General features: G+C 39.5%; 1 protein-coding gene across 2 annotated transcripts in view; it reads right to left on the bottom strand.

The window, feature by feature from the left end:
* Positions 1 to 2,083: 2,083 nt before the first annotated feature.
* Positions 2,084 to 27,595, bottom strand: part of tead1b (TEA domain family member 1b) — a 49,480-nt gene continuing 23,968 nt past the window's right edge. Inside the window, exons 4-14 of one of the 2 annotated variants that reach the window (XM_030794038.1) lie at positions 17,358 to 17,422; positions 15,367 to 15,429; positions 12,226 to 12,237; positions 10,957 to 11,091; positions 10,601 to 10,647; positions 10,228 to 10,289; positions 9,374 to 9,498; positions 8,022 to 8,195; positions 6,440 to 6,580; positions 6,010 to 6,162; positions 2,084 to 5,213 (exon numbers count right to left, since the gene is read on the bottom strand). In XM_030794038.1, coding sequence (XP_030649898.1) covers positions 5,100 to 5,213; positions 6,010 to 6,162; positions 6,440 to 6,580; positions 8,022 to 8,195; positions 9,374 to 9,498; positions 10,228 to 10,289; positions 10,601 to 10,647; positions 10,957 to 11,091; positions 12,226 to 12,237; positions 15,367 to 15,429; positions 17,358 to 17,422 — 1,091 coding nt within the window. In that variant the 3' untranslated portion in view covers positions 2,084 to 5,099. Of the gene's footprint in view, positions 5,214 to 6,009; positions 6,163 to 6,439; positions 6,581 to 8,021; positions 8,196 to 9,373; positions 9,499 to 10,227; positions 10,290 to 10,600; positions 10,648 to 10,956; positions 11,092 to 12,225; positions 12,238 to 15,212; positions 15,276 to 15,366; positions 15,430 to 17,357; positions 17,423 to 27,595 lie in introns of both variants that reach the window. The other variant, XM_030794029.1, reaches the window with a different exon arrangement.

The following is a 27,595-nucleotide window of genomic DNA, read 5'->3' as shown; positions in this document are numbered from 1 at the left end:
TGTTCGCGGTGTGTAACGTTAATCTTTCTTTTCGTATTCATGTCGATAGAGCAGAAACTGAATAAAATATAACTGTCAAGTTTGAACCCTCATCTCAAAAGACTACAAAGTGATGAGCTGTGGTCTTATGCAACAAGCTTAAATGAAGCTATAATCCTCTTTCAAGATCAAATTTATTTCCTTCAGTGGAATATCATTGCAAGTGCATGAAGCAATTCCCTCTCAGTATTGATCCCAGCCACAGGGGCTTTTAGAATATGTGTGATCAAGTACAAGTTATTTCTGAGTAATTCGAGTTTATCAGTACTTTTAAGGTTTGAGTTATTCGGTCAATATACATTCAGCCAATATCAGTGTACTTTTTTTCTGATGGAGGTGTTCCAGCTCAGACCCAAAGAGAGCAAAAATAGACTAATTCTCAGATAAAACCATGCTGTGGCCCTGGTTTTAGGGCTTGACCAGGAATGAAACAAAAATCCCTCAACAGGACTTAACCCCTATTTGAACATGTTGACACTATTTCTAAAATTGTACACTTTAGTTGTCACTGACAGGGTGTGTCTTTATATTGTGTACATGCTGACTTTATTATGTTCATACAAGATCTATGGCAGAAAATCCAGTTTAATGACTCATACATCCTTTTTTTAGTCAGCAGATGTTAAAAGGTTCTTTCAGAGGAGTGTTCAAAATGGGTTTGTAGAGAAACTGGCGTACATCATTCATGATTTGATTATCATTTCCTTCAAAGTACTGAAAAAAAAGATTAAACAATCAATCTCTAAAGGTAGCTGTTTTGTATGGTGGCATCAAAATAGTGCTTATCTTAGTCCTGTCCTTTGTTAAATCATCAGTATTTTTGATGCTTATGATGAAATACATATTTCTTGTGTATAAAAGAGAATGCAATAATCATATGCTGTTTACGTAAACATGTAAGTTTACAACACAAAACAGTTACATCATCCAGAGGGGCACTTTCTCCAAATCCTTTATCTATATTAAAGAAGATACAGAGATGCAGGAAATGTCCCATGATGTCAACCGCCCTCTTAGTTTATGTCAGATAAAAGCAGTGTCTTCACTTCACACAGATACTTAAAGCGTAAACATTTTTTTTTCTTTCTTTAATCTCTTATTCAACTTTAGGAGGAGATATTAATTATTTACTTATGGTTTTTAAGAGCATAAGACATAGATCAATATTATACAGCGTGTCTGCTTAGGAAACAATAATGAACGGCAGGGGAAGTGCCAACCCGCAGCACAGCTGACCCCTAGTGTGCACCTGCTGTAAATCAGTAACACTTCAACTGACCGGTGAGTTTACAGGTAATTATTGGGACTACCACTCCCTCTAGTGTTCAACATTATTATTGTTGTCTCGGCAATACTCGACCGTATTAAGCTAGGAGTGTCTACACGAAGCCAAAAATGAAAGCGAACCAGTAATTAAATGAATGATAAATACATAAAAGAATAAATAATATGTATAGAATGTTCTCGTAAATTGGGTTAGATTAGTATTTTATGAAAAGGAGCTACACATTTGAATGTAATACTGATGCTTTAATGTTGAATTATTAAATCTTGTTTTACTTTTTGGAAACTGTTACTAGAAATGATGCTACTCTCCCCACATATGTGTTGTTCAGAGGCAGGGCCTGGTATTGCCAGTATAATTTATTGATGTGGATTATAGAGATAAAGGCCAAAGTAGGCCATGCCATACTCCCATCGAGGACAACAGAAAATTTACCATTTCAGATAGTAAATCACATCCTTAAATAAATTCATCAAGATATACACATCTCTCATACTTAAATCTTCTATAGTCAAATACAAAACTACCTATATACCTGTACAACTTACTGTAGCAAAGGTTAACTTTATTAACCATGTCTATGATATATTTCTTAAAAAGATGTTTATATTTGAAAACCCCATGTATGCACTTCATGAATGAGTGAAAACTGATCAAATAACAACAATAAAACATCTTCAAATTAGATAAACAAAAAGCAGCAGAGAGCTTGAATTATTTATTTTATTCAATATTGTATACATACAAAGTATCTAGAAAGCTACAAAATCTACCACTTTATCAAGAAGGCATCAAAATGTTACGGAGCAAAGACAAGACCATATGCAGTAAAGAACACATACACATAGCAGGTTTTCTTCTCTCTCCCCTCTCATCCTTGCTCCAATGCTTGACCATCATCATGGATATTAAAAGATATCACACCTTTGTACCAAGAAAAGCCAGAATATATATTTATACAAAGCACCTGTTTTTCTTTAAAAAAAATCTCTGCACACAAACCAAATAGTCTTATGATACTATCTGAACTAGAGAAAAGTTCACTTTAAAGCCAACATTTGAAATGGCAATGATCAAAAGAGGTACCAGTACCTACACATAGACAAAACACAAACAATTAAGAACAAGAGCTAAACTGCTGACGTGTCAAGATACCTTCAGAAATCCTCATGTAGTGTCCGTTGCTATCAAAATGTCCTCTGAACATTCATCTTATTAAAGACATTAGTCTTCAGATCCCTAAAGGAGTGAAAGGGGACTGTGAACTGATTTTTAAGGTGGAACTGACATTTCAAATGCACCAGCAGTGTAGCAGTAACAGCAACACCACCCAACTGGGCTCTGATTATACTGACGTCATTACAAAAAACCATTGTATACATGTAGAACAGTAATACAGGAAAATTTCAATAAGTATGTCATAACAGCAAACAAGAACATAGGGCAAAGGGAGGGCAAACACAAAACAATCGAAATATTATGCCATTTTGATGTAAAGCATACAAAAAATCCACAGTTTACATTAAGCAGTACAACATACAGAGCAATCAATCTAACATAGTCTGCAACCATAGAATGTTCTTTAGCAATTACTGTTCCAAATGATCCATTTGAACGGTATATGAGAGAGGTTGTACAATTCGCTATTGTCAAATGTAAAAACATAAGCCTCTGAGAGTGGCTTAACTCAGTCACTCAGAACATAAACATTATTGACTACAGAAACATCCCTAACATCATGGACTTTTGGATATCGGATTGACATTTAGTACAGCTTGACACTTTGATTTGTTTATGGCCTGAAAGACTGTGGCTAACAAAACTGCTGAAGATATTTCCCAAACATGATATATTTTGAGCAGTGTTTTGTGTGACAAATTGCATGGAAAGTAAGGTCGACCTTACAAATTCCCAACAGAATTATTCCTTAAGCCATTTTTAAAAAAGTCTCCCCACCCCACACACACACAAGTAATTAAGTATGTCTTTCTCTGAATGGAATTGAACACACATATAAACGGAGGTGCTTTCTAGATGATCATTGATACAATTTGCCTGAACACCAAATCAAATATTACTATAATAACTATTGTAATTAATAATAATATCATATTACCTCAACATTTATTCACACACCGTCCCTTGACTTTTTCTTCTTTCTTTTATAAAATTTCAGGAAGGCAATGTGGTGAATATTTTTCTTATGTCCTCTTTTTGGTTTTTGTTACTCTCAGTACTGCAAAATAATATTAGTCTTTTCTAAGCTGGAAAAATCTGAACCAAAGGCACTTTCATGCTACAGTGCAGGACATTAAGGAGATTAAGTATGTATCTCCACTTATTTTTGGTCTTCTTGAATAAGAAAGGCAAGGTCAGTTTTTAAACAGTGTTTCACACAAGAAAATTAACCAATCACTGAGAGAAAATATTTTCGTACGGTCTACTGTTCAAACCAATATGCATATAGGCCAGTTCTCTTACAGACAACACAGATGACGTTAATTCTTTTTTCGTTTGTTTGTTTGTTTGTTTTTCGGATATGAGACACATACACTAAGGCACAGTACTGTTTTGTGTTATGCTTTGGCACCTCCATAACTGTACAATTCCTACATTACAATAACAAGAAAAGCCTTCCAGCTTAGGAAAGAGATCACAGCTTTAGTGGCATCTTTTGGAATTCACATGACCACGTTTAAGGCTCGGAGATGTAGAAAACACTTTGTGTAGGCCACAGAGTCATGGGTTGTTTTGTTTGAATGTCAAGGCAGCGACAGACACTTGGAATTGGATTGAATAAACAGTTCTATGAACACAGCTATGCTCACTAAGGCATGTCCACTGAGACGAACCAAGTGCTAAGGACAAGATGACAATTAAAATCAGTGTAATCTGCGTAGTGCTTTCTTACCAACTATCAAAATAACAAAGATCTCTCTTTTTTTTTTTTTTTTACCAAAGGATTGAAACGGCTGTATCATGGCCAAGGTGAGGGGTTAAATCTGCTTTTTTTTTCTCTCTCAATAAATGACGGCTTGCCTTTCATGAGGCAGAGACACAGGTTGGAATAAATATTTTTAGTGTTAATCACAGTGCAGTCATTCTCAATAAAGGTAAAAGATTCTGTAATGTGTACAAAAGTGTTTTATCTAGGGCAAAAGGGTTCTTGAATTCCCTGAATGCTACAAATGTTTTTTCAATATGCAGTAACTTCTAAATCCAATGGCCACAACCATTTTCAATCTTTGTACTTTTTAAATCTGCAAATTGGTATTCTGGGATGAAAAATTTCAAATACTTTTCTTTGGAAAACCTACAAGTATGTGAGTATGTATATACATCTATATACATGTACAAATTAATGACTACACACATACACATTCATAAACCACTGATAATGGCTGATATCTACTCATTTTTTACAGGATAAAAATTGACAAAAGTTGTTTTCAGTTTCTTGCTCAAATTCAACCCAGTTCAACTCAACCCTTTAGTCAACTGATACTGTCACTCTTTAAATGTACATCCAACAAACAGACATTGATTCAGAGTCATTTTAACTGATGATATTTTTTCCCGTATCAAAACATAATACAACTGTACCGCAATTCACAGCTGCAGTCAAACACATATACATTAATAAAGACAAAAAAATTAATAACAATAAGCATCACCCAAATGTGACAGAAAAGCATTCTGGGTGAGTGTTCAGCTAGAGGCACTGCCACTTGTATTGAGGTTCTCAGTCAATGTGAAAGGGCTGTTCAGAGTGATCTCATTCCTTCACCAGTCTGTAGATGTGATGCTGAGCTCCATGCTCACTGTTCGACACCTCAAAAACACACGCCATGCACAGCAACGTCTCCTGTGTATCTCTGTTTGTCACCACCTGGAAAACAGAAACAGGAGGTGACACAACTCATAGCTTCATGAACACAAGTGCATAAACACACAAACACAGAAAAACACAAACATTAACACACACTCTGTGATAGAATGTGTCAGTGTGGAGAATGTGAGGAACCTGAGAAAGGACAAGTGAAAAAGGACACTACCAGGGGAACAGAAATTCTCTAATATCTCTCTCTGTGTATATGTGTGTGTGTGTGTGTGTGTGTGTGTGTGAGACTGAGTGTGTGCAGTGCCTGTCTGTGTGTGTGTGTGTGTGTCTGTGTGTGTGAGAATGAGTGTGAGCATGTGTGTGTGCATGCATGTGTGTGTGTGTGTGCGTGCGCGCGTGACTGTGTGCATGCGAGTGAGTGTTTGCGCGCGCGCGCGCATGTGTGCATGCATGTGTGTGAGCATGTGTGTGTGCATGCATGTGTGTATGTGTGTGAGCACGCACGCGTGTGTGTGTGCATGTGTGTGTGCATGCATGCATGTGTGTGTGTGTGTGTGCACGTGTGCGTGCATGTACATGAGTGTGTGCGCGCGCGCGTGTGTGAGCATGTGCCTGTGTGTGTGTGTGTGTGTGTGTGTGTGTGTAATAGCTAATGAATGGGGTTCCTCCCTCCTCTCAGCAGGAGATTATGAGGTTCCCCACAGCCCCACAGGAATGTGAAAAATGCTCAGACCTGCTCAACTATGGGGCCACAATACCATCCCATCTTTCACTTACTCTCTCTGATAATCTAAGCAAGGAACTGACCTACTCCAAGACAGGACTGACTGACAGTATAACCTACCAATAGGATGGTAAAATTCTCCAGGACACTGTTCATCATGTATTTTTCAGGCAGGTGCTTGAGTTTATGGATGAAGTTGATCATGTATTCGCACATGGGAGACCGGCTTATCCGGTACACAAAGCGTCCATTCTCAAAGCGTGCATACTCCGTCTGAGGGGACACAGGAGGAGGAAAATTCTTATGACCATGCATCAAATAATCAAAAGCTAAAATTCTGCACAATCACATAAAAGCGATTTTAATGATTAGACTGGCAACAGCTGGAGTTTAAACTGGATAATAACTACAATTACTCTTTATATTCTTTAGTGTTAATTTATTACAATTCCCTCTTTAAATCATATAAAAATTTAAAATTTATAAAATTACTCGGGAAAAAAATGGCTTAACTGCATACAGTACAAGATCTGTAATGACGATCTCTTACCTCGACTTTCTCCACCACCTGTTTTCCAAAGGAGCAGACTTTAGTGGAGCAGGTGATGGTCATGTTTTCTGGACTCTCATACTGACTAGTCACACCATAAAAGGCCCCTGTATCGTCCTGAATGTTGCAGTTCAAGTCAGCCTAGAGACCAAGACAGAGCACACTCATTAAGCCAGGCTTCACACACCTCGTTATCTCCTTTGATAAAGCTTTTCTTCTGAATTTTTCTTCTGAATTTATTTTGCAATATTTTCATTTTAAGCTTAATATAGTTCTCATTAGTACTTCCTCTTCCTCTACCACTACAACTACAACAACTAAAACTAGTAATAATAATAATAATAGTCATAATGACAGCCATTTCCAAAAAATATTTGAGAAAACATGACTTATCTAATCATGAATCAAATATGGAAAAGCTCAACCAACTGCTGTAACTGCCATCTAGTGGATTTGATATGCTTATGTTTTTTAGGAGTGTTTGTAGGATCAACGTGTCAGTTGCATTAAAAGGGAAAATAGACATGACGTTCAGTTTGCTAGACTGAACAGTTTAAGTTACTGAATGTAAAATAATGAGAAGACAAATTATTAATTAAACTGAACATTTCTTTGACATCTCAATCATTTTTTTGTTGCCATTACTATTTATTAAACAATATCTACAAAATAAAAAAAATATATGAGCCCCTTTTAACAGCTTATTGGTTTTGAGCTTCTTTTTTTTCTCAAAACCAAATGACGAACAAATAACTGTAATGACATATTACATAAAAGCTATTTCATGCTCATGATTAAGAACATCTCTCAGTAGCCACATTATATGCTGAGGACAGGATGTTCATTGTCAGGATTAAAAAAAGAGCAAACATCCTTCTCAGGCATGTTCCCTTTTCATTAAGGCAGCCCTGTTATATTTTCACATCATATTCTAGAGGGGCATTATTGTGCAGATTCCGCATTTCATTTGAAATTCAGATCTGTCTGTCACTTCAAACGGAATTTGAGCGGGCTCACGCTTGGCCACGAAGAGCACCCACTTTGTTGCTCGCCGCTACTTAGCATTTTGTTGTGGGCAAAATGTGTGCAATGTTTAAACAGCTATTAGCAGTGTAACCGGGTCAGCCGACTGTTTTTGAAATATTTCAATGAATTAGCAAGAGCTTTGATCAAGCACTCTCCTGCTATGCAACACCAAATATAGCAACTAACAGTCTGCAGCTTTCAATAAAGCCATCTTAACCATCTCTACATATGGAGGCATTGTACAAGTTAAACTGCACTACGCAAAGCACAACAGGATAATACAAACAAAAGAGCAAACCTGTTTAAATATAGAAGAATCTATTTTGGGTACTTCTTGTATGAACAGAAAATTTTGTATTACAACAATTCATATTTCACATTAAAAGTCCACACAGCTTCAACGTTTCTTAAGAACCATAATGTCTATACTTGTGTCTCCAAGAATAACTGTGAAAATGTATGAACTGTGATAATACCAAGAAAATTCATTATTTACTCTCAGGTTCAGTAATGAGTCACGGACTGAAGTACTGTTTTTCTGCTCTCAGACGCTTACCCAGAACTTTACGAGAAAGAAGGAATTCTGAGGACCCTTGCCAAACAATTCCTTCAGGCCCCCTTTCTTCTCAGGAAATTTATCATAAATCTGACGAATGTCCACTGATTCAAGCAAGGCATCGTTATAGGAGTGATTTGTCTGACCAATATGCACAAAAAGGTGTTTGTTATACTGTAAAAGAAACAGAGAGACAGTTAAAAAAAGAAGAAAGATCATTCCCATATACACAAAAAGCAAGGGTGTAAGAAATAAACCAGACATTTGTTTTGAAAACATTCTTGGACAAAAAACCCTAAGTTAAAATGCCAAGGTTAACATTTTTGGCATAAAATATAATGGCATTTTTGTTGTTCGCTGTACTAAGTGAACTGACATGAATTATTTAAAAAATAACGAAAATGCTGGTCTGTGCTGCGAAATTGGAAATATGTAGGAATTACATGCATGCTGTTTGGTATGTCATACGGTATATAGTATAAACATACAATGCCTGACAAAAATGTATTCACCTGACTACTATCAATTCCTTTTATTTCACATGTATCACATTCTTCACTAGTACCATCATTCATTTATGTGACTATATGTGTTTGTCCCAACATTTTATTATGAATAAAATTAATCTGTAGTTTATGATATTGACTGATGTCTGTAATCTTACTGAGATTTTTTCACCTACTGATTTATTAAAAATATATATGTTTGAACATCAGGGATGATATCTTCGAGTGATATCACATTAATAATGCACAACTGAAATTATTTCTCATGGTTAAATGTGAAGAATAAGGAAAGAAATCACATATAAATGATCATTCCATGAATAAAAAACCTCACAACATTTCTTAATAGATTTTCCAAAAGTTTCTGGGTTCTACCAAGTAAAAATAACCAGAAATTAAATAACGTTTTTTTTTTTTTTTTAAACCTGCATGCGGCACCTCTAGATCAGCCTTTAAAATATATGGCCATTTGACATGCTCCGCTAAATGTATGACAAATGGCTGCTGCCATGTGTTATCACTGGCCTAACAAAAACTGCATAATCTGACAAAGTAAGATAGATCACTGCCTTCAGATAATTCATAAATAAATCTCGGAATCTGGGTTGACCATGTCTTTGCCCTTTCGTATGACAGAGATGTGTTTGGCCTTCCTCACTAGCCTTGTCTGCACACACACACAAATGGGTTTTGGAACCGTTCTGCTAGTGAACATCATGGTGCACTGGCATACTCTTAGTGTCACGAATGAAAGGTATTCAGTGTCCATTTTATGAGACACTCTCAGATGCAGCTGTTGTTGTTTCAAGATAAAAGTCAGTTGACATGTGTAAAATGACTACTCACAGAGTCTGGGTCTCTCTGTTGTTCGAGAAAAGCAGAGAACTCTACAAGTCTCAGCTTAGTCGTGCCGATGGATCGGCCTTGCCATGCTGGCACTGTGGGTGCTGGTGCCGCCGTGGTCTCGTAACCTGGATACAAAATGGCGTTTCAGTGAGACAACTCCATGAATCGCGTAAAAAGAATAAATGACTGGTTAAAAGTGGTGCTAGTCATCTCTTGACTGAACTACTGCAACTCTCTCCTGGTCGGCCCATCAGTGTGTGCACAATTCAATCACTTTACAGGGTCGAGAACGCAGCAGCAAGACTGGCTCTCACTTTATCTAAGCACAATCATACATCTCCACTGATGGTGTCCCTGCACTAGCTACCAGAGGCTGTGTGAATCTGATTTAAAACATTGGTATTGGCATACAGAGCTGCCAATGGGACAACAGCAGCCTATACACAGTATATTATAAGACCATATCTTCTGGGTATCCTCTGCAATTTTAGCTTCCATATTCCTATTGCCGATAGTATTGGCAAATTATAATTAAGCATTTATTGTTGTTTTTTTATGGTGTACTATGTATCAATGCTCTGACTGATTGTAATAGGACACAACAGTTATTAATTATTATAATTTGCAATTATTATTTGTCATGATTAAATAGTCCTGATTACTTTCACACTTGCTATAGGATGACGTTACTGCTCTAAACTACAGCACTTGCTTTCAAGTATTGTCTGTTAACTCAAGCCAGCTCAGCTATGTATGTATTATATGCATTCATTATGTAAGTCACTTTGGAAGCAAGCCTCTGTCAAATCAATAAACGAAAACGTAAATCTAAATGCAAAAGTGAAAAGATGTACTTGAGATTGTTGTTGTGACTGCTGGCTGGATAGGATAGGCTTGCTGGGCAAACGGCTTAATGCTGAAACAGAAGGAGAGAAAGACCGTGAAAAATGCAGCAGTCTGAAGGTTATGCTTGACAATGCATTGTCGAGATTTTGAACGTTGTACAGCAACGAATCATAGCTGCACAAAGTATTCAAACTTGGATACAGTCCTTCTCTTCGTTTGGAAAACTCAAACTCCTTGACCACTGACCTCAAGAAGAGCTCAAGAGTTGGCAAGAGGAAGAATGAAACAAACAATAATGAAAAGAAAAATGGCAGGGAAAAGGAGATGGACAACTGAGGGAGAAAGAGTCCATCTGCTATTTTCAAACGAGGATATACTCACTCTTGAGAAGATCCAGGCTGGCCAGTAGATATCATGCCCTGCCAAAACTAGAGAATTAGATATATAAATGGACAACAAAAAATAGCCTATCCAGAGACACACACCTTATCACTGTTTGGTCATTATATAAGAGTTATCTGAGAGTCAGATTTCTCGCATTAAAAAAAAGTGTAATATATCCAATTTTTAAATGGTTATCTTGACCAGCACTTGTTTCTGTTGTATGCTTATCAGATGTGGGCAGTGCCTGTGAGCATGGTTCTGTGTAATGGGATTGGGCCTGGTGTAGAGGCCCAGTAGTTAGCCTTGCTGCTGGCTTAAGTGGACTGATAGTGGGGCGCCAGAGGCTGTCTTACCCCTGCCGCTCCAGGGAAGGCGGGGCGCGGGATGCCTGGCAGGCCCAGCTTGTTGTGGATGGCGGTGGCAGAAACGATCTGAGCCGACGACATGGAGGCCATGCTCTGGAGGGCTTTGTCCTTCACGGTCTGATCCTTCAACAGCATTCACAAAAGGCTTAAAGCTCAGAGAGGAGGAGGCATAGCAAACATACAACAAGGGGGGAAAAAAGCAGCTCACACCCTTACACAAAGATATGCTCTGCAGTGACAGACAGAAAGCATACTGAAGAAGAAATCATAAAAGCTCTTGACACAAAAAGAAAGTGCTATACCATGAAAACTGTACATGCCTGAAAAGAATGCGTGCTACCATTATGTACTTCACACAAGGTTGCCACATGACTACTGTCCCTGTGAAGTAGGATTCAAGACTGCAAGGCACTGAATCATAGTGAAACTGTTATTATTTTTTTCTCCAATACTTCAAAAATCTTTAAAAGTGTCCATTTGTCCCAGATAAATCTTGGCATATAAAATGAGTAACATCCTTCTTTTTATTCCCAGTCCATTATATTCTTATCCTAAGGTTTGTTATCAAGGTTGCCTGATAGAGTTCAGTTAACCAGAGATACTGTGAGGACAAAAGAGTCAGCAATGCTGTCTACAGTTAATGGTTTCCCTCTTTGAAGGTCTCTTCATTCTGTTAAGTTTAATTTTGGCAGGAAGGATAAAGTCTGCGTGCAGATTTTCATTCATTTGGTCTTTAAAGTCTTCATTGTGTTCTAAATTGAAGTTCTCATTGTGTGTTCTAAATAGGCGTTGTGTGATTACAAGATGCTATAAGCTAGCTTGTATCATGGCGAATGTTGCAGAGGGATCTATTCTTCCTGCAGCACCATGAAAGAGCACATGCCTCCTAAAGAATCTACATTTGGACTCTGATATCTTAGTGGCAAAGAGATATGAGTAGGGCAAATCCTTCACCACAAAAGAGCATCTAAAGGTCTGTTAGCCCTAAAATATTTCTCAAGCATGCTGAGGTCAGAGTGAGTGCTCTAGCTTCAGACCCCAGAGTAGAGATGGTGGGTACAAGGCAAAAGGCAAACATGCTGGCAAGAGCTAAGTATGTGAAGGTGAGCTGGTATGGAGCTGTCCGCCATGAGAGAGAGGCCCAGTGCAAGCAGGTGTTCTCCAGCCTCTATGCTACAACAGCATAAGCATAGACACAGCTCGCCTAGAGACGCATAAAGGCACAGAAAGCGGCAAAAACTGAAACCTTATACTTACCATACTTGTCACCTAAATGTAAAAAAAACAAGGCTTTATTGTAATTTTGCAGTTCCTACTTTTCTGGCATTGTAAAATTGAACAAAAAAATACAAAAGCAATCATGAGCTAGGGCAACTGGGGCTCCAACTATGTGACGATTTGTGTTTAACGTCACGTTAAAAATGCAGAAGAACAGGTATATTACAAATTAAACAGACATAACTGATTAATTATGATATGAGTACAACTACAATTGTTGAATTTTCAGAAGTTTCAATTTTAAATTCCTTTCTTGAAATGAGAATGCGTTAACTTGTAAATGCTACAACTGATTAATTATGATATGACTACAACTACAATTGTTGATTTTTTTGTCGTTTCAATTTTAAATTCCTTTCTGCAAAGGAGAATGTGTTAACTTGTAAATACTACAGTTAAACCTGCAGTATTTGATTTCAAAAAGATTTAAAAGTATTTGATTGGCTAAAACTCAATTAATGGGTTGTTTAACCTATGTGGCATGCTCGGTGTAGTTTCTAATGTAGTTGTCTGAATACCTTAAATTCAGTAAAATCAAGAGTGTGAATTTAAACGTAGTTGTCTCAATATATTAAATTCAGAGAAATCAAAAGCTTGAATTTAAAGACTGATACCCAATTAAAGATTACCACATGGTTTCTAATTACACCTTGAGTTGCTATGTCCATGATTCAATTATATAGCTTAGTGCGGCAGGAGGCGACAAAAAAATAACAAGCTTCTAACACTTAAAAGATATAACCTAATTCACTGTCATCATTAATATCCCCATCTTAATCAAAGTCAAGAAAGTCAGTTTAAACAGAAAGGCTCTTCCACACTAAAAAGGATATCTATGTTTTTACACTAAACGATTAAACATTGCATTACTTGATAAAAAAAAAAAGATCGTTTAAAAGTTTAGGTAAGGACATGATACTGAATGGTATGCTCATGTAAAAATGTGTCTGTTAATTATTTTTACTGCGTTTTGGTTTTATCTTTGCTTAATCATTAACCGATTTAAGAAATACAATATTATCTTTTCAAAGAATTTCCTCTTTATTTGCACTGCAAAACAGTAAATTGATTTTTTTTTCCAGCCATGCATTAAACATAATGAACATGACTCAGAAATAATGTCACAATAACTGCCAGTCTATAAACTCGCTAGAAAATGAACTACAGGGAACATCTGCCATGAAGATTTATAGTTGATAATATGTGAGCTTTAGATCACTATGGCCACCTTTCATTACAGACCAGCCCAGAGAGTGGCACCATAATGACAGTCATTTCACTCAACATGTCGCAGATAGAGGAGACAGGGCAGCTTTACTATAATGCCTTCTGCAAATGGCAGGAGAGAGCTCAAATTCTTCCCTGCTTCTGATTTCTAATTTGCTTTAGATGAGAGTAGACAGAGAGCCATACAAAAGCTGGCTGTTTTGACTCAGGCAGCCGCCAGTGTCCCTGAAAGACCAGCTATTCATGACAGAAACACACAGGCACACACATGCATACACACACACACTCACACACACACACACACACACTGAAATGAGGGGTCATTAATCCATCTGAGTAAACGGGAATCTGTGAAAAAGTGCGCCAATCAAATGAGTTGGTTATCTCTTTGAAAAAAAAAGAGTGCGAAAAAGTGAGGAAGAAGAAATCTGGACCAACCTCAAGGTCCTTACTGTAAACACACTTCTTACGAAATGACCCCTTCAGAAATATCTTCAATAACAGGTCAATTTATTATCAGAACACACCTTCTATAGAAGGCTTTTATGGCTGTAGTCATTGTGTGTCTGTATTTAATGTAAGATGATTATATTCGGAGCACTTGGCTATTTGCAAGGTGAATAACAGAGGGAGCATATGTTATGAAATAAGAAGAAAGAATGAGGGTGATTTGAGCAGTTTCATTAATGCGGCATGAAGGAAGTATGCGACAGTCAATGGGTTATTGAAAACGAAAGGAGACAACAGAAGACCACAGAGAACATCAGAGCTGTGTTCTCTGATTAATGGCCAGCCTCTCAAATCCACACTTTAGCTAGGACAGAGTTCACACTGCAGGGCAGAAGAAAAAGAAGCAAGACTTTCTCATTCATTACCACACTGAGTCTAAAGCCCCCTTTTTGAATGTTATGTCTATCTAGTGAGCACTGTATTTCAAGAGGAGATCTACGCAGACTTTAGAATGTTCACCTTTGACCCTCCAGCTCTCAGCCACTCACCATCAGCCAAAGCACCTTGCCAGCATGCGTCCCATTGGACAAATAACAACCTCAGAGCACTCATCTCAACCAGAATATGACATATTTGCATGCAAACAACACACAACCAAAGCACTTTACAAACTAGACATGGATCATTTGCTTTGAGGTTTGTATGATTGTGTGTGTTTCATTTAAATATCTGAGACATGTCTGTGGGATAAAAAAAAAAAATGTGATTTTAAAAAATAAATTTGAAATTTTAAAAAATATTGGGGAACGTCTAAGATTTGTGAGCCAAAATAAAATATAAAGCTCCTCTTCCAAAACTGAGGTAAGGGAAAACAAAAATCTTTTAATCAATGTTCATTTTTATTTTACCTGGCTAAAACAGTAATATTCTATGAAAAGTTTTGCAACAGCTTTACACCTAGAAACCATGAGTCTCAAAGGGATTTGTATTGATTAACCTCAAAGCAAATGTATTAAGTGTTGTATAACAGCACAGAGGAGCACAGAGTCATTAAAACAGACATTTAACACCACTGGGCTGTATTATGTGCTCATGAGAAAGGGGGGGGGGGGTAAATGGAAGTTGAGAGAGAGGAAGAGTGGTTAAACTACAGTATGTATGCTACAGAGACTGATACATGCTGGGATCTAGGTTACGGGAATCAGGGGGCTAGGCATTCTCTTGTCACCAAGGGAAACAGGAAGTGAAAAGCATAGCAACCACAAGCCCAAAAGCAGAAAAGCGCATACCTTTAGCTTGGAATGAAACTCACGAGATTTCCTTCTGGCAAGAACCTGAATGTGACTAGACACCTGCGGGGTAGGGGAGGGGAGGAAAACAAAGGAACAGCCTGTAACCATGGCAATGAAAAGCCCCCCTGCAACTGGGCAAAGCCAGACGTACCTTGATGGCAGCTTGGATTTCTCGAACTTTCTTTCTTGCTAAGACCTGTATGTGACTAGACACCTCCATTTTTCAAACAGAAGGAGAAAAACAGCAAAAGAAAACAACAACAAAAAAAAAAGAAAAACAAAGAAACCGAAAACAAAAAAAAAAAAAAACATACAAAAAGAATTACACATTTTTGTCACTGTGAACACTTGAGGGGATTTGTGCTCCTGTCAGCCTGCTAAAATAAAAGAGAAGCATCTCCAAGCCACACACCAAGCTAACAGCCACCCAAGCATTGTCTTTTCTCATCGTCATCACTTAAGTGAGCTGATTAAGGAGGATGCAGGCTCCTTAAGCACATTAAGAGAGAGCAGATGTGATCTTCTGTGTGCAGAATGAGAATGGGCATGTCTAGTATTCTTCAGGGAGGTGGAGAGAGAGGGGCCTCAGAGGCCCTGGACGTTTTAAACATTGTTCTGCGCATCAGAATATATCATGAGTCTGCTGGAATAATTCAGTGGCCTACATTGCAGAATATTAAAGCTAATGTGAGGTGGGTTGTGCAATGTTGTGTTGAGGAGGGTGATGTGGAGAGTTGCTCTGGTCTTAATCAGGCCAATAACACATAAGTGCCTGTTGAGTCGGCCTGACACCGACAGCAGTGAGGTAACGAGGTTGACGGGCCTCAGGAGACCGGCTATTCTCAACACTTCAACTGGCCAAATTCACATTAACACATATTTTAACACTGTAAACAGTCATTTGACTTAGAAAATAAATTTCAGCAGTCGAATTATTACAACTGCAATATTGTTTTAGCGCATTTTCATTCTCTTCTTATTGTTCAACAGTTTTGCATTTATATGTGTACATATGTGTGTTTGCTTAGCAATGATGTTAATGCGATCCATAACAAATTAAAAAAAAAAAAAAATAAGGAAATGTTGGAGCAGAGACACTGGACCACTTGTTATTTTCTGCTGCAGTGTAAACAGTGTCATTCTGAACAAATGGGCAGTCATTATAGAACCATAAAAGTTTCTGGTAAAGTATATAAACCAGGAATTAAGAGATGAGGTTTTCTGAGCAGCTGAAAATGTGCCTCAGAACTGTGAATTCTGTGTGTTTTCATGATAAGCTTTTAATATGTGAGACTTGGAACTTATATAATTACGTTTAATGATAATTACATGAACACATTTATTAGAGTAATAACACAGACCAGTAGATCCTTTAAAATGACTGGTTCTTCAGATACACTGCAGACTTTTATGAGCTTCATTAGTGTACTCATCAACAGTGATGAAGAGTGTTCCGAGTGAGCGCGCCATTGCTACTGACCAAGTTGCTACTGTATTTTCAGTAAGCTTAGTATCATTGGTTAGCTATGCAGTGAATATGCTAAATTTGAGAAAAATGAACACTTGATGACTGTTGTTCAGTGTGCTCTGCCAATTAAATCATGGGTACTGCAAACTAGAAAAGTCTCAAAAACACAGGACTACACAGGGCCATGTAAAACTACCAGCGCTATAGCATGTCTCTATTCCTGTGTTTGTGTGTGTGTGTGTGTGTGTGTGTGTATGGTGTCTCAACTTTGGCCAAAGCTCCAGTGAAGCAGCGTGCTCCCATGCAACACAATACTAAGCTGGCTGGCACAGTCTTGAACTGTCTCCACGCAGTTCTCCACCTCCAAGGCCACATCATCAGCCCACTGACACCCAGCCTTAGCATGCAGTAAAGCTCCATGCCTCTGTGTCTATGTATCTATATGTGTGTGTGTGTGTATGTGTGTGTGTGTGTGTTTGCGTTTGTGTGTGTGTGTGTGTGTGTGTGTGAGCATGCATGCATGTGTGTACAGTCTACTTTTGAATCTTGTGTCTGCACCATTTGCATGTATGGTATATCTTCCTTCTTGCAGAAGCTTAGGCAGCAGGGGCGTACAGTAATAATGGCCTTCTCATATTATTTGACATGCACAAGTTTCTAAAGGGGTCTATTACCTGCTTCCTTGTCCTCGTCTTCCCAGTTCTGAGTTTAATGTATCTGGCAATCAATTCATTTCGACCTAAAATGAACATACAAAAAAAAAAAAAAACACACAAAGCAAAACATTAAGCTCTATAATGTTTGTAATATCTAATGTCAGAGAAGCATTATCAAATATTTATTTACCTTCACATTTTCTTATGAGAAATTTGTTTGGAAGTGCATGATCATGCTAAAAGTCACATGACCTCATTAGAGTTATATCTGCAGTATTTCATTACATTCATTCCTATGAATAAAAAGCCCTCTCATTTCAATGTAAAAGCAGTAGCACATGGTATTATCATGAAAAAAGCCTGACAACTATAGCCTTTCAAATTAATCTAATTTAATCCCAATTTCTTCAAAGCCACACACTATGAAAGGAAAGAGGTCCAGGCATTCATACTGTTACAGAAAATAATGGTGGAGGAAACATATCTATTTAAAGCACTGCTGTTCTCACTAAATTATAATTAAAACATGGCTTTGTAGTGATTTCCAATTAATGGCAGCTCCAAACATTCTTCTGTCCTTCTCTCCCCTCTAATTGCCAATGCAATGCACAATGACCCCTGCTTAGCCTTTTCATATGCTAATAACATACCGCCACCCCAAAACTATTACGCAAATTATAGGTAAGGAGGCACTCTAATTATGTGTCCAGCTGTAGGCAACGGTTGCCATAGAACTATGCTTTATTATGTGCCATGTAATATAACAAGCTTTTTTTTTAAATGGGCAAGCACGTTTTAAGTACAACTTAAGACTATGTCTTAACAATTTACTTTGGAAGGACATTAAACATTTGGTATACTGAGTCAAATTTGAGCAAAACAAACTGCAATGAGCAGTCTCTCAATCTGGCAATTAGATATTTAAGGACAGAGGTTGACCAATAGTCAAAACATATTAGAAATAAAGCAAAGCCCTCTAAAAATGCTCTCCGTGGACAAAGCAGACGGAGAGACAAGGCCGGGTTCCTACTACTAGTGATGGCTGTGGTTGTGGCCAGGTCTAAAAGTTATCTGTTATTTGTGAAATGGGAAGACATGGAGGAGGCCTGGCTACAGTATCCACCTGCTGTGCACTAGAGAGCTGACTGTGTTCAGGTGGGCCAGATGAAAGGCACAGAGGCTGTGTAATGCCTCTTGAGTTACTGCCATTAGCCACACCTGTCATGTAAAAGGGAATCTCTCTCTCTCTCTCTCTCTATCTCACTCTCACACACACACGCACACACACACACACACACAACCTCTCCCTCTATCTCCCCTTCATCTTCCCTTCTCTTCCAGTCTGTTTTTATAAAAAAAAAACATTATAGAAAAGCTGTTAAAAACACACATTCACTCTTTTTACTGCTGGGGACAATTTCATGTCATTTGCAATGAGGCCAAAAACAGGTTACTGTACTCTGCCAGGGTACATACAACTGACATGACAACTAAATCTAAAATTACACTCTTTCATTAATCAGTACGGCTAGTCGATGGAAACCGTAACACACATTGACCTGGGTTGTTGTTTTCAGGTGAAAATCAATACTCATTACATATACAAACAGGCTGTTGCGAGAACAAGCAGCAAGTCATTGTCGTTCCATACAAATGTCCCACCCGAAACAGGTGGGTGGTGTTAGAGAACCAGAGCCTCAGGGTGTGGCCTGAGTGTGTCTGCCTGGAGGTGTGAGCGTTTTGGGATTGTGGGGTGGGGGCGGGGGGGGGGGGGGGGGGGGGGTTACCTTTCCAGGCAGTGTTTTGTTAAAGCAACAGTAGGAGATCATGTGACCTCTGAACAAATAAAGAGCATCTGGGGATTTTCAGTTCCAACCCGTCACCCCAGCATGCCTGCACTGTAATCTCTCCCAGATGAAGCCAGGGCCTTGCAAGTTTCAATAATTCACACACTGTGTACACATAACATGACAATAAGGGCATTCATGCAGACGCCTGATTCCTAGATCAAAGCCCACAAATGGCCAGCTGTAAGCATGCTTACTGCTGAATAATTCATTCTTTTCACCAGCTTGAAAAAAAACCGCTCAGCGGGACTTGGCGAATGTGCTTTCTTTCCTGTGTTTGCCGTGCAAAACAACACTGGCAAAACGAGAGGCAGGCCGCATTCAAAGCTCCAAATCCCTGGGACACAAGCCCCCCCCCCCCCCCCCCCCCCCCCCCCCCCCCCCCCCCCCACCCCATGAAGTTTAGAAGGGGCAATACTTTGTGTCTTATAAACTAATCAGCACTACTGTTTAATTCTGGTGCAAAGAGAACAGATCTACAACACGTGGCAGAACATTTGTGAAGTTCCCATTTAAGATTTCTTGAGACAGGCATCACAGGCCGATTTTTTTTTCTTTTCTTTTTTTTTTTTTTTAAGAGCAGGGGCAGGAAACAATTTCCACACTGTTACAGTTGTCTGAGTTAAAGAAGAGTAAACTTCTATGATTTACATAGTTAACAATAAGGTGTTAATTCAAGTCCTGTATTCATTGTGTGAGACCATGCAGGTTTTTGGTTAACTGAGAACTTAAGTTTGTTCAGGGAAGAATCTGATCACAAAAAAACATTTGCTATGACAGTGCCTTATTGCTCACAATTCAACATAACAGGAGAGCAGAACTAACAACCAATCATAAGCACTTACAACAACATCCGTGTTGCGTTATGAGACCTTGTGTCTTCCACATAAACACATTAACTTACCATGGTCCTGCTCTGCACAAAACAGGTGATAAAACTGCCTTATCTATAGTTATAAAATTAATACCCATACAGAATCGAGTACATATCCCACTGGCCCGATGACAGTGTCTGTTATCTCCCCTCTGGAGTCACATAGTAGAATCAGACTGAGAAGGTTAACCCATATTTGCTTTTGCTTGTAGTTTACTTGCAGTTCACACTTATTTCTACTGAATAGCATATCAGCAGAAACAGAAATGGATAAAACTAACACATTTAAGAACGTACTCCTTCACTATTAGACTTCTTCCTGTGTACCAAAGACAGGTCTTTTTGGAAACTATTCTAAGGTTGACCAGTATTTTAACAGTCCTGTGTGTAGGGTAGGAGAGGACACAGGGGTAGGGGGTGGACTAGAATGTTAACTCTCGGTGGAGTTCTTCTGTTGTCAGTCAAAGCAGTAGGGAAAGGATAAGATATTTATAGGATGACCCCTGGAGAACAGACATGGTGCTGGGCAGCTAAGAGAGTGTGTATTCCTCTCCCCTGGCAAGAAAAGGCTTCCTTGAATCTCAATGACCCCAAAGGTTCAGAGCCATATGAATGGTCTTCAAACTGTAGCAGTCCCACAATGGGCCAGTGGCTCCACTCATCCTGGGACTGGCCCTCAGCAGTTGATTCCTCATTCAATTAGAAATGCAGCTCTGCCTTCGGCGTCGCCTCCTCCTAAGGACACTGGGACAACCCCCCACCTTGTCTCTGCTGGGGGGCTTTCAAGAAACCCCTCCCTAGCTAACAGGCTCAGCCCGTCAAGCTTATATTGCACTTACGTGCAGAAACAGAAAGTCTGTTTGAATGCAGCTGAGGTTTCGAGTCATTGATCCAGCTTGCGGCCTAACCACTGTCAAACGATAAATCGCAGGGTTTTCCAAAAGAATGGTGATCCTCAAATGTCCCCTATGCGTGTCAGGTGCAAGTGTGGACAAGTGAGAGAACAGTTGACTGCCCTAGCAGAAATGCCCCCTTCCCTGCCCCCCCCCCTTCAGGTCTGGTGGGGTTTACACAGCTGCTCCGTCTGCTGGCCCACTCACTCCTCCACTAACCCCCACCCCCTGCTGCTGCACTAGAGCTCAGCCTGATTTACAACACATTCACTTTCCCCTGGCACTTTCTGACAATGTTCTATCACTCTCCTTTCATTGAGATGCAGTTTCATTAATGCAACTGCTCTGCTTTTAATCCCCTCTTCAGAGCGCGCTTCCTCTGTGTTTTACAGCCCCTTTTCTCAGAGTTGTCAAAAGCATCCAAACAGTCCAGACTATAACCATTATATATTTTTTTTTAAATAAATTGGTTATCATGATTAATGCGTCTTGCACTCCCATAGCTTTTAAGTCTCTTTCAAAAGCCCCACTGTTCAACTGCATACATAGATGACAAAATGTTAACAGTGGTCATTAGAGATAATCAAAGGAAAATGTAAAAACACATTTTTTTAATTCTTGCTCTGTCTCTTTACATTAAATCCAATAATTTCATTTACCAGTTAAGCGCTGGGAAATCATTCTTAAGGATGGAGACAAACAATCTATCAAGCTCCATGAATGATGCAGCAGGCAATGTGCAAGCAGACAGGCCTTCATACATGTATCATGCCTGCAGCAACATGTGGAGAAACTAGACTGAGCTGCAACTATCAGTGCTGTCTACAACTGTGACATACTTTCAGTCTTGCCCTAATACCACAGATCTGTACGGGAATGAAAGAATCATTGATACAGGAGAGTGTCTTATATCATTTTAAAAGGTGCATAAAATTGGCATTGATTCCACACCCTGGGGACAAGGCATAAAAAGTCTTCTCGTCATCCCCGGCAGGACGTCAAAGCAAAGCGAAGATCTGAGCATCAGAAAGGGAGAAGTCTAGTTTAGCACGGGCTTATCCGATAAACACAGTGCTCGTTTGGCTTATGGCATATTAAACGTTTTAACAGCGTTGGTTACATCCTTTGATTAGTAATAACACATTGCTCGGCTGTAAGACTTTTTTTTAAAGGGCTCATTTCCTGTAGCAGCACTTTTGTTTAACACAGGCCCAACCACACTCACATCTGGTCCCGCGCACGGTCATGATGTCAGCAGAGGCCTGGCCCGGTGTCAGCTAGCACAGCGCTCACACACGCAAAGCTCCACTTCATGTGGCTTCCCCTCTCAGCTTTCCCTCCCCACTGGGATCTGAGAGGTCGCTGTAAAAAAAAGCCACGTGAAGCACTGTCTTGCCTGAGTACTGCTTCCAAATCTATCATTAATTCTCATTAGATTGTAATTTTCTAAGCGTCACTTGTCACAGCAGAAAGGAACCACAACTGTAATTTTTCCCATGCTTAACCTTAATTAGTGACATGAAAGCTCAACATGCCTGTGAAATGTAGGAGAACTACTGAACAACTATGTGAGCCAATATTTAAGACCTTGAGCTGTTTAAATGACTAACGACAAAAGGGTAACCTTTTACATGTTCACAGACTGAGGAAAATTTGTAGAAAGAATCTAACTCTGCTAAATCCTTTAGGCCCTCCCCTTGGCCCTCACATGAGTGATTTTTTTTTGTACATGGTAATAAAGGCAGTACAGTCATTATGTAGCATGTTTTCAGTTATGTCACTGTTTGCATTCTACCACAGGAACAGGAATCCTTTCCATCACATTTCCTGCCACTGAAAGCACTGGGGACTGGAAGCCTTCCTCAGTGTGGAACAGCAGGTTCAGACAATATCCCTGCCTTCCTGTCAAGCGTGATAGATGACTCAAGGGTCTCGGGCTCCCATTAGCATCACAATGGACTAAACCAACAATATGGGGGCATTCACTGTGAGGGTCCCTGGCTGGGGTTTGGGGGTGAAGGGGGGGGGGGCTGAGGGCAGGAAGGCTTTTCCACATAGGAGCAACAAAATTCTAAGAAACACCACTTGGCAGGAGGAAAGCCCATTTACTTCTAAAACAAAAGGGGAGACTTGTGATTTGGAAGCTGAACAGGTGACAACGACCAAGATGTTTCACATGATTTTAGAAAATGGAAAACATGACAATACCAAATTCATTTCAACCCATTACTCTCTGCAAATGCAATGTGTTAATTTAAGCAATATAGTTCTGAAAGTTTTTTCGATTTTTTCAAATTTTTTTAATTTATTTTACAATTCTATGACTAACAATATCTGAAAACGTTTGGAGCACTGTTATTAGTAGCTTTAATATGAGTCATATTGCAGGTTGGTAATGGTGAGCCTGAAAACCTATTCTCCCATCAGTGATTATGAAGGTCAGAGGAACAAGAGCTCAGCGCACTCTGCCACTGAAATCCATTTAAAAAGACAGAGGATAACGTCTGCTGATCCTAACATCTGACTCTAGCCAACCAGCTGCCTATAATGGGTGGCTTAACTTCCCTTTTTGTGGGGCCCCTGGCTTTGGAGCACAGAGGCCTAAGAAAGACTTCAAGGCCAAAGTCAGTATGCCTTGCAGCCGTGACCACTGCACACTCCCAGCCTTTCTTTTAGGTCACAATGCTTTCTGGCCTCCCACTCCCCTGGCTTTAACAAGCTGAAAGTTCAGGCCTATACATTCTGCATCGTGACCTGATGAATGCGTGTGGCTCTCTAGGGCTGGGACACTCTGACAATTCCCCCCTGCCATCTGCTTCCCGCTGGGAAAGTAATGTTTCACAATAACACACGCACACACCCATGCAGGCACGCGCACATACAAACACATACACACGTGTGCATGCATCTGTATTCACTTCTTTCTTCTATTCTCCTGTTATTAACCCATCACAATTCACAGTGACAGAGCAAGATGACAACAACAACAGCACAACAACAGCAACAGCAACAACAACAACAACAACAACAAATAAATAAGTTTAATGTTTCTGTCAAATTTATACATTCTTGTTTTGCTGCACTTAGACACAGACTGTCTGAATTTGAGTTCTGCTGGCTGCTAACAAGCTGACAATAATCCATTCCTTTTACTCATTTCCTATTCTTTTTTTTTTTTTCGTTGAAAATTTCCTAAAACGCAATGGAGATTCACAAGATCTGCAAGTAGAAAAAAAGAGATATAAATAGCAGAATGTGGAAATGGTTAACCCATCTATTTATCAAATCTTACAAGGAGCCTCCAAAGCACACAGAGCACAGCACTGACAGTGGTGAGGAGAGAAAACAATGTTCCTTCTGATGCACAGTAGATTACAAAGAGCAACAGCCTCCATAATAACGCTAACATTTGTGGTCTGGGCAGAGCACAGAACAAATTCTGATCTGAAGCCTTCAAAACCGACTAATGTTTTGCATTCAGACATCAAGCCTTTCAACAGTATCCTCCACTTAATCACTGTCATGCAATACGCTGTTGTTCCACAGTGAGTAATATCAGGGTATGTATCCAGGATACAGAAGCATTCACTGTTAATAGACCATCACTTTCATCCACAGAAAGTGCAGAACTTAACAAGCCCTGCCAAACTCTGCACTACGGATGACTTCTCACTTCTGATGAATTTCCACAGTTCCATGCTATAAAGGTTGATATCTTTATGATTTAAGGGCAGTATATTGCAGCCAGTTCACATTCAGGGCTGACTAACACACAATCACTCTTGCTCAGGCGGGCGACGAGACTGTTAATCAATTAATCTCTCGTAATGCTGTCTTTAAGTGTATTAAATACCTCCTTAAAAATCAACTTAATGTTTCAAGACAATAGGAAATCAATAGTTAACTCTGACTGACCTGAGAGGCTTAAAAGCTTTCATAATGAGAGAACATATTGGGCAGTTGATGTCATGAGTCAGGAGAAGCTGAGAGGATTAATGAAGGACATATATTCTAAAAAGACAAGCGAACATCAGAAATGTGCCGGTCACCACCTTGGGCCTTGACAGAGAGACAGAGCATTACATTAGTCAACCCCTCATAAATCCTTACCCACCCCCCCACCCCCACACACACACACACACACACACACAGAGGCAGGCAGGCAGGCAGGTACGTTGTTTCAGGGGGGCTGTCGTCTTGTAGTTACAGCTCTGCTTCTTCTTCACTGTCCACCGCCACTCTTTCTCAGGACAGCCTCTGACTGGGCCTGCTCCCTCTCAGGATCTCTACACGTTCACTGGGGACCAATTAATGCTGCAAGTCCTCCACTGAATCACTCTATCAATTAGGAGCCAGTGAGTACATCATCACATACATTACTGCTGAGGCAGACCTGGCTGTGGGGCTACTGGGTGTCTCTCAGGATGAGATGAATGAGTGTAGAGTCAGACTAACTGCTGGAGTAATGCAGGAAGGGGACGGCTGTAATAAGGGGTCCCTGGAGGAACTCCAGTCTAAGCCGTACTGATGTGTGAACACGCCAGTGGCTAGCACCTCCCCAAACACAGTCGGACACAGTGTTAAATCAATATTTTCAATCTCTCAGGATCAATCCCACATCTGAACAAGAGTAGAAACTTGTTAGCAGTCACCAGTATGTGTAAATGAAAAGCCAAACTTCATGACCTTGATAGTTCTTTCTTTTTTTTTCCCCCCTCTTGTCTCTTGCAATAGATCTTTATCTCTGTCCAACTCTCCAGACAAACTCTGAATAATGCCTCTCAGTTGTGAGGGAATTTCTTTGTCTCATCTTCTGTCCTTCAGCACGACGACACTGGGCTGAATGGTCTAAGAACCCGGGGCTCTTGTTAAGCGTTCTATTTTTCCAATATAAATAAGATCACATGGGCTCCAGCATATGAAAACCAAAGAAGACTGCGTTTGATGCATCAAAAAGTATAATCGGGCACAAAATGTGCCAGAGCTCTGCTAAAACGATAAACAGAAACCCAATTAAACAGATAAAATGTATGAAGTAGTATGAGAGAGTGAATGAGACACCATATGTGGTTGAGAAAGTAAGGCCAGTGGAGGCTTGAAAATTCACAAGAAGACCTTGGACCTACTCCTCCACACCCCTCCTCTCTGAATCCATCTTCCTAATTCCCAGTCTGGTCTGCAGATTGTATTTTGTTCATTCAAAAAAAGTGGGTAAGTGTATAAAATACCTATAATGTATGTAGACCAATTCTATATCTGCCTGTACATACGTATACATTAACTTACTTTGAACATATAAAATTGAAGCATACTGAAGCAACAAAAAGCATAGTGGATCAACACAAAACTCAGACAAGGTTATATTAAATAAATCTTAATCCTCTCCAATATACATATCACATTCTACAGATCTGAAAACACTCTGGCACATGATCATTCACTTGTGCTTAACTGTTCACTGAGAAACCAGACACCAGACAGTGTCATAGCAGTAATGTGGTCTAGAACCAGATCCCTTCGTAATGTTTGATCTTATGACCTACAGATGGGAAACTATCTAAAAAACATAACTGGTATATCTGTGTCCAAGATACACAACACCAACAACAAGCGATAAACCAAGCAAAAAAAAAAAAGTCACATATTTGAGAGTGACATAATAATTTAAAAAATACAGTGGGTCATTGAGTTCAATTGCTAAATCATAATGCATGAAGGCAACGATGCTACTATAACTTTAACTGGACCACAGCACCCTAGTTTGCTCTTACAAAAGGAGCCAATTGGAGTTATGCAACCTGACACCAGGTCCTGCCCCCCTGCTTGTTGAGCTGGCTTCACTTCAGGACGGTCTCTTCGAACTCTGAGCCACTGAGGAACACTCTCTCACCGTCACACTACACCCGCATGAACACATTACTCACAGGGAAGATTTATAAATCATATAGCTAGAGAGGTTAGGTACACTGGTGTTTTTAAACTTATATGTTCATCGAAGTGGCACAAATCCCTCACCATTTCACTTTAATATTACGTCTTTATTGTTTTAGGATCTAGGGCTTTTTATTTGACTATAACATTAACAAATAAGGCTACTGCTGAATGTTCGCTCACTTGACAACTAAAGAGTTCTGTCAGTGGGTGAAGATTAAAGTGCACGGAGTTCCCTCATTCTAATAAGGCAATGAGAGATTACATTCCTTTCTGATGAGTGGATCCTGCGTAAAGTCTGAAATTCAGACAGTCTACAAAGCATTAGTCACAATCCCAGAGGGACAAAATGAACTGGATTCGTTCCTCTTGTTCTGGAGTTCACTATCAAAAATCACATCAAGCTAATTCAACTTACTTACTATTTGATTTGTTCCAAATTGTGAAACTCAAACCTCTCTCAAAAACAGGAAACAGTGCCTTCTGTCCTGTTAAGAGCTTAAAAACATCCTCTTCGAGCAGTCGCAGAAGCTGTCAATACCATCATATCACAGAGTGGACAACAAATAGCAACTACAAGCACCTGGGGCATATAGCTCAACCTGATTGGCCAAGCGTGGAATAGGCCAAACAACGTGAAGCACTCTTTCTTTTGCGTGTAGGAGAGAGGAATCCCAGACCTGTGGTGACATGTAGGGTCTGTTCACACCT

Source organism: Chanos chanos, chromosome 2 (assembly GCF_902362185.1).
Source record: "Chanos chanos chromosome 2, fChaCha1.1, whole genome shotgun sequence".
In the NCBI taxonomy this organism is placed as follows: domain Eukaryota; kingdom Metazoa; phylum Chordata; class Actinopteri; order Gonorynchiformes; family Chanidae; genus Chanos; species Chanos chanos.
The sequence above is the reverse complement of the archived record's forward strand: the minus strand, read 5'-3'. Positions and strand labels throughout refer to the sequence as shown.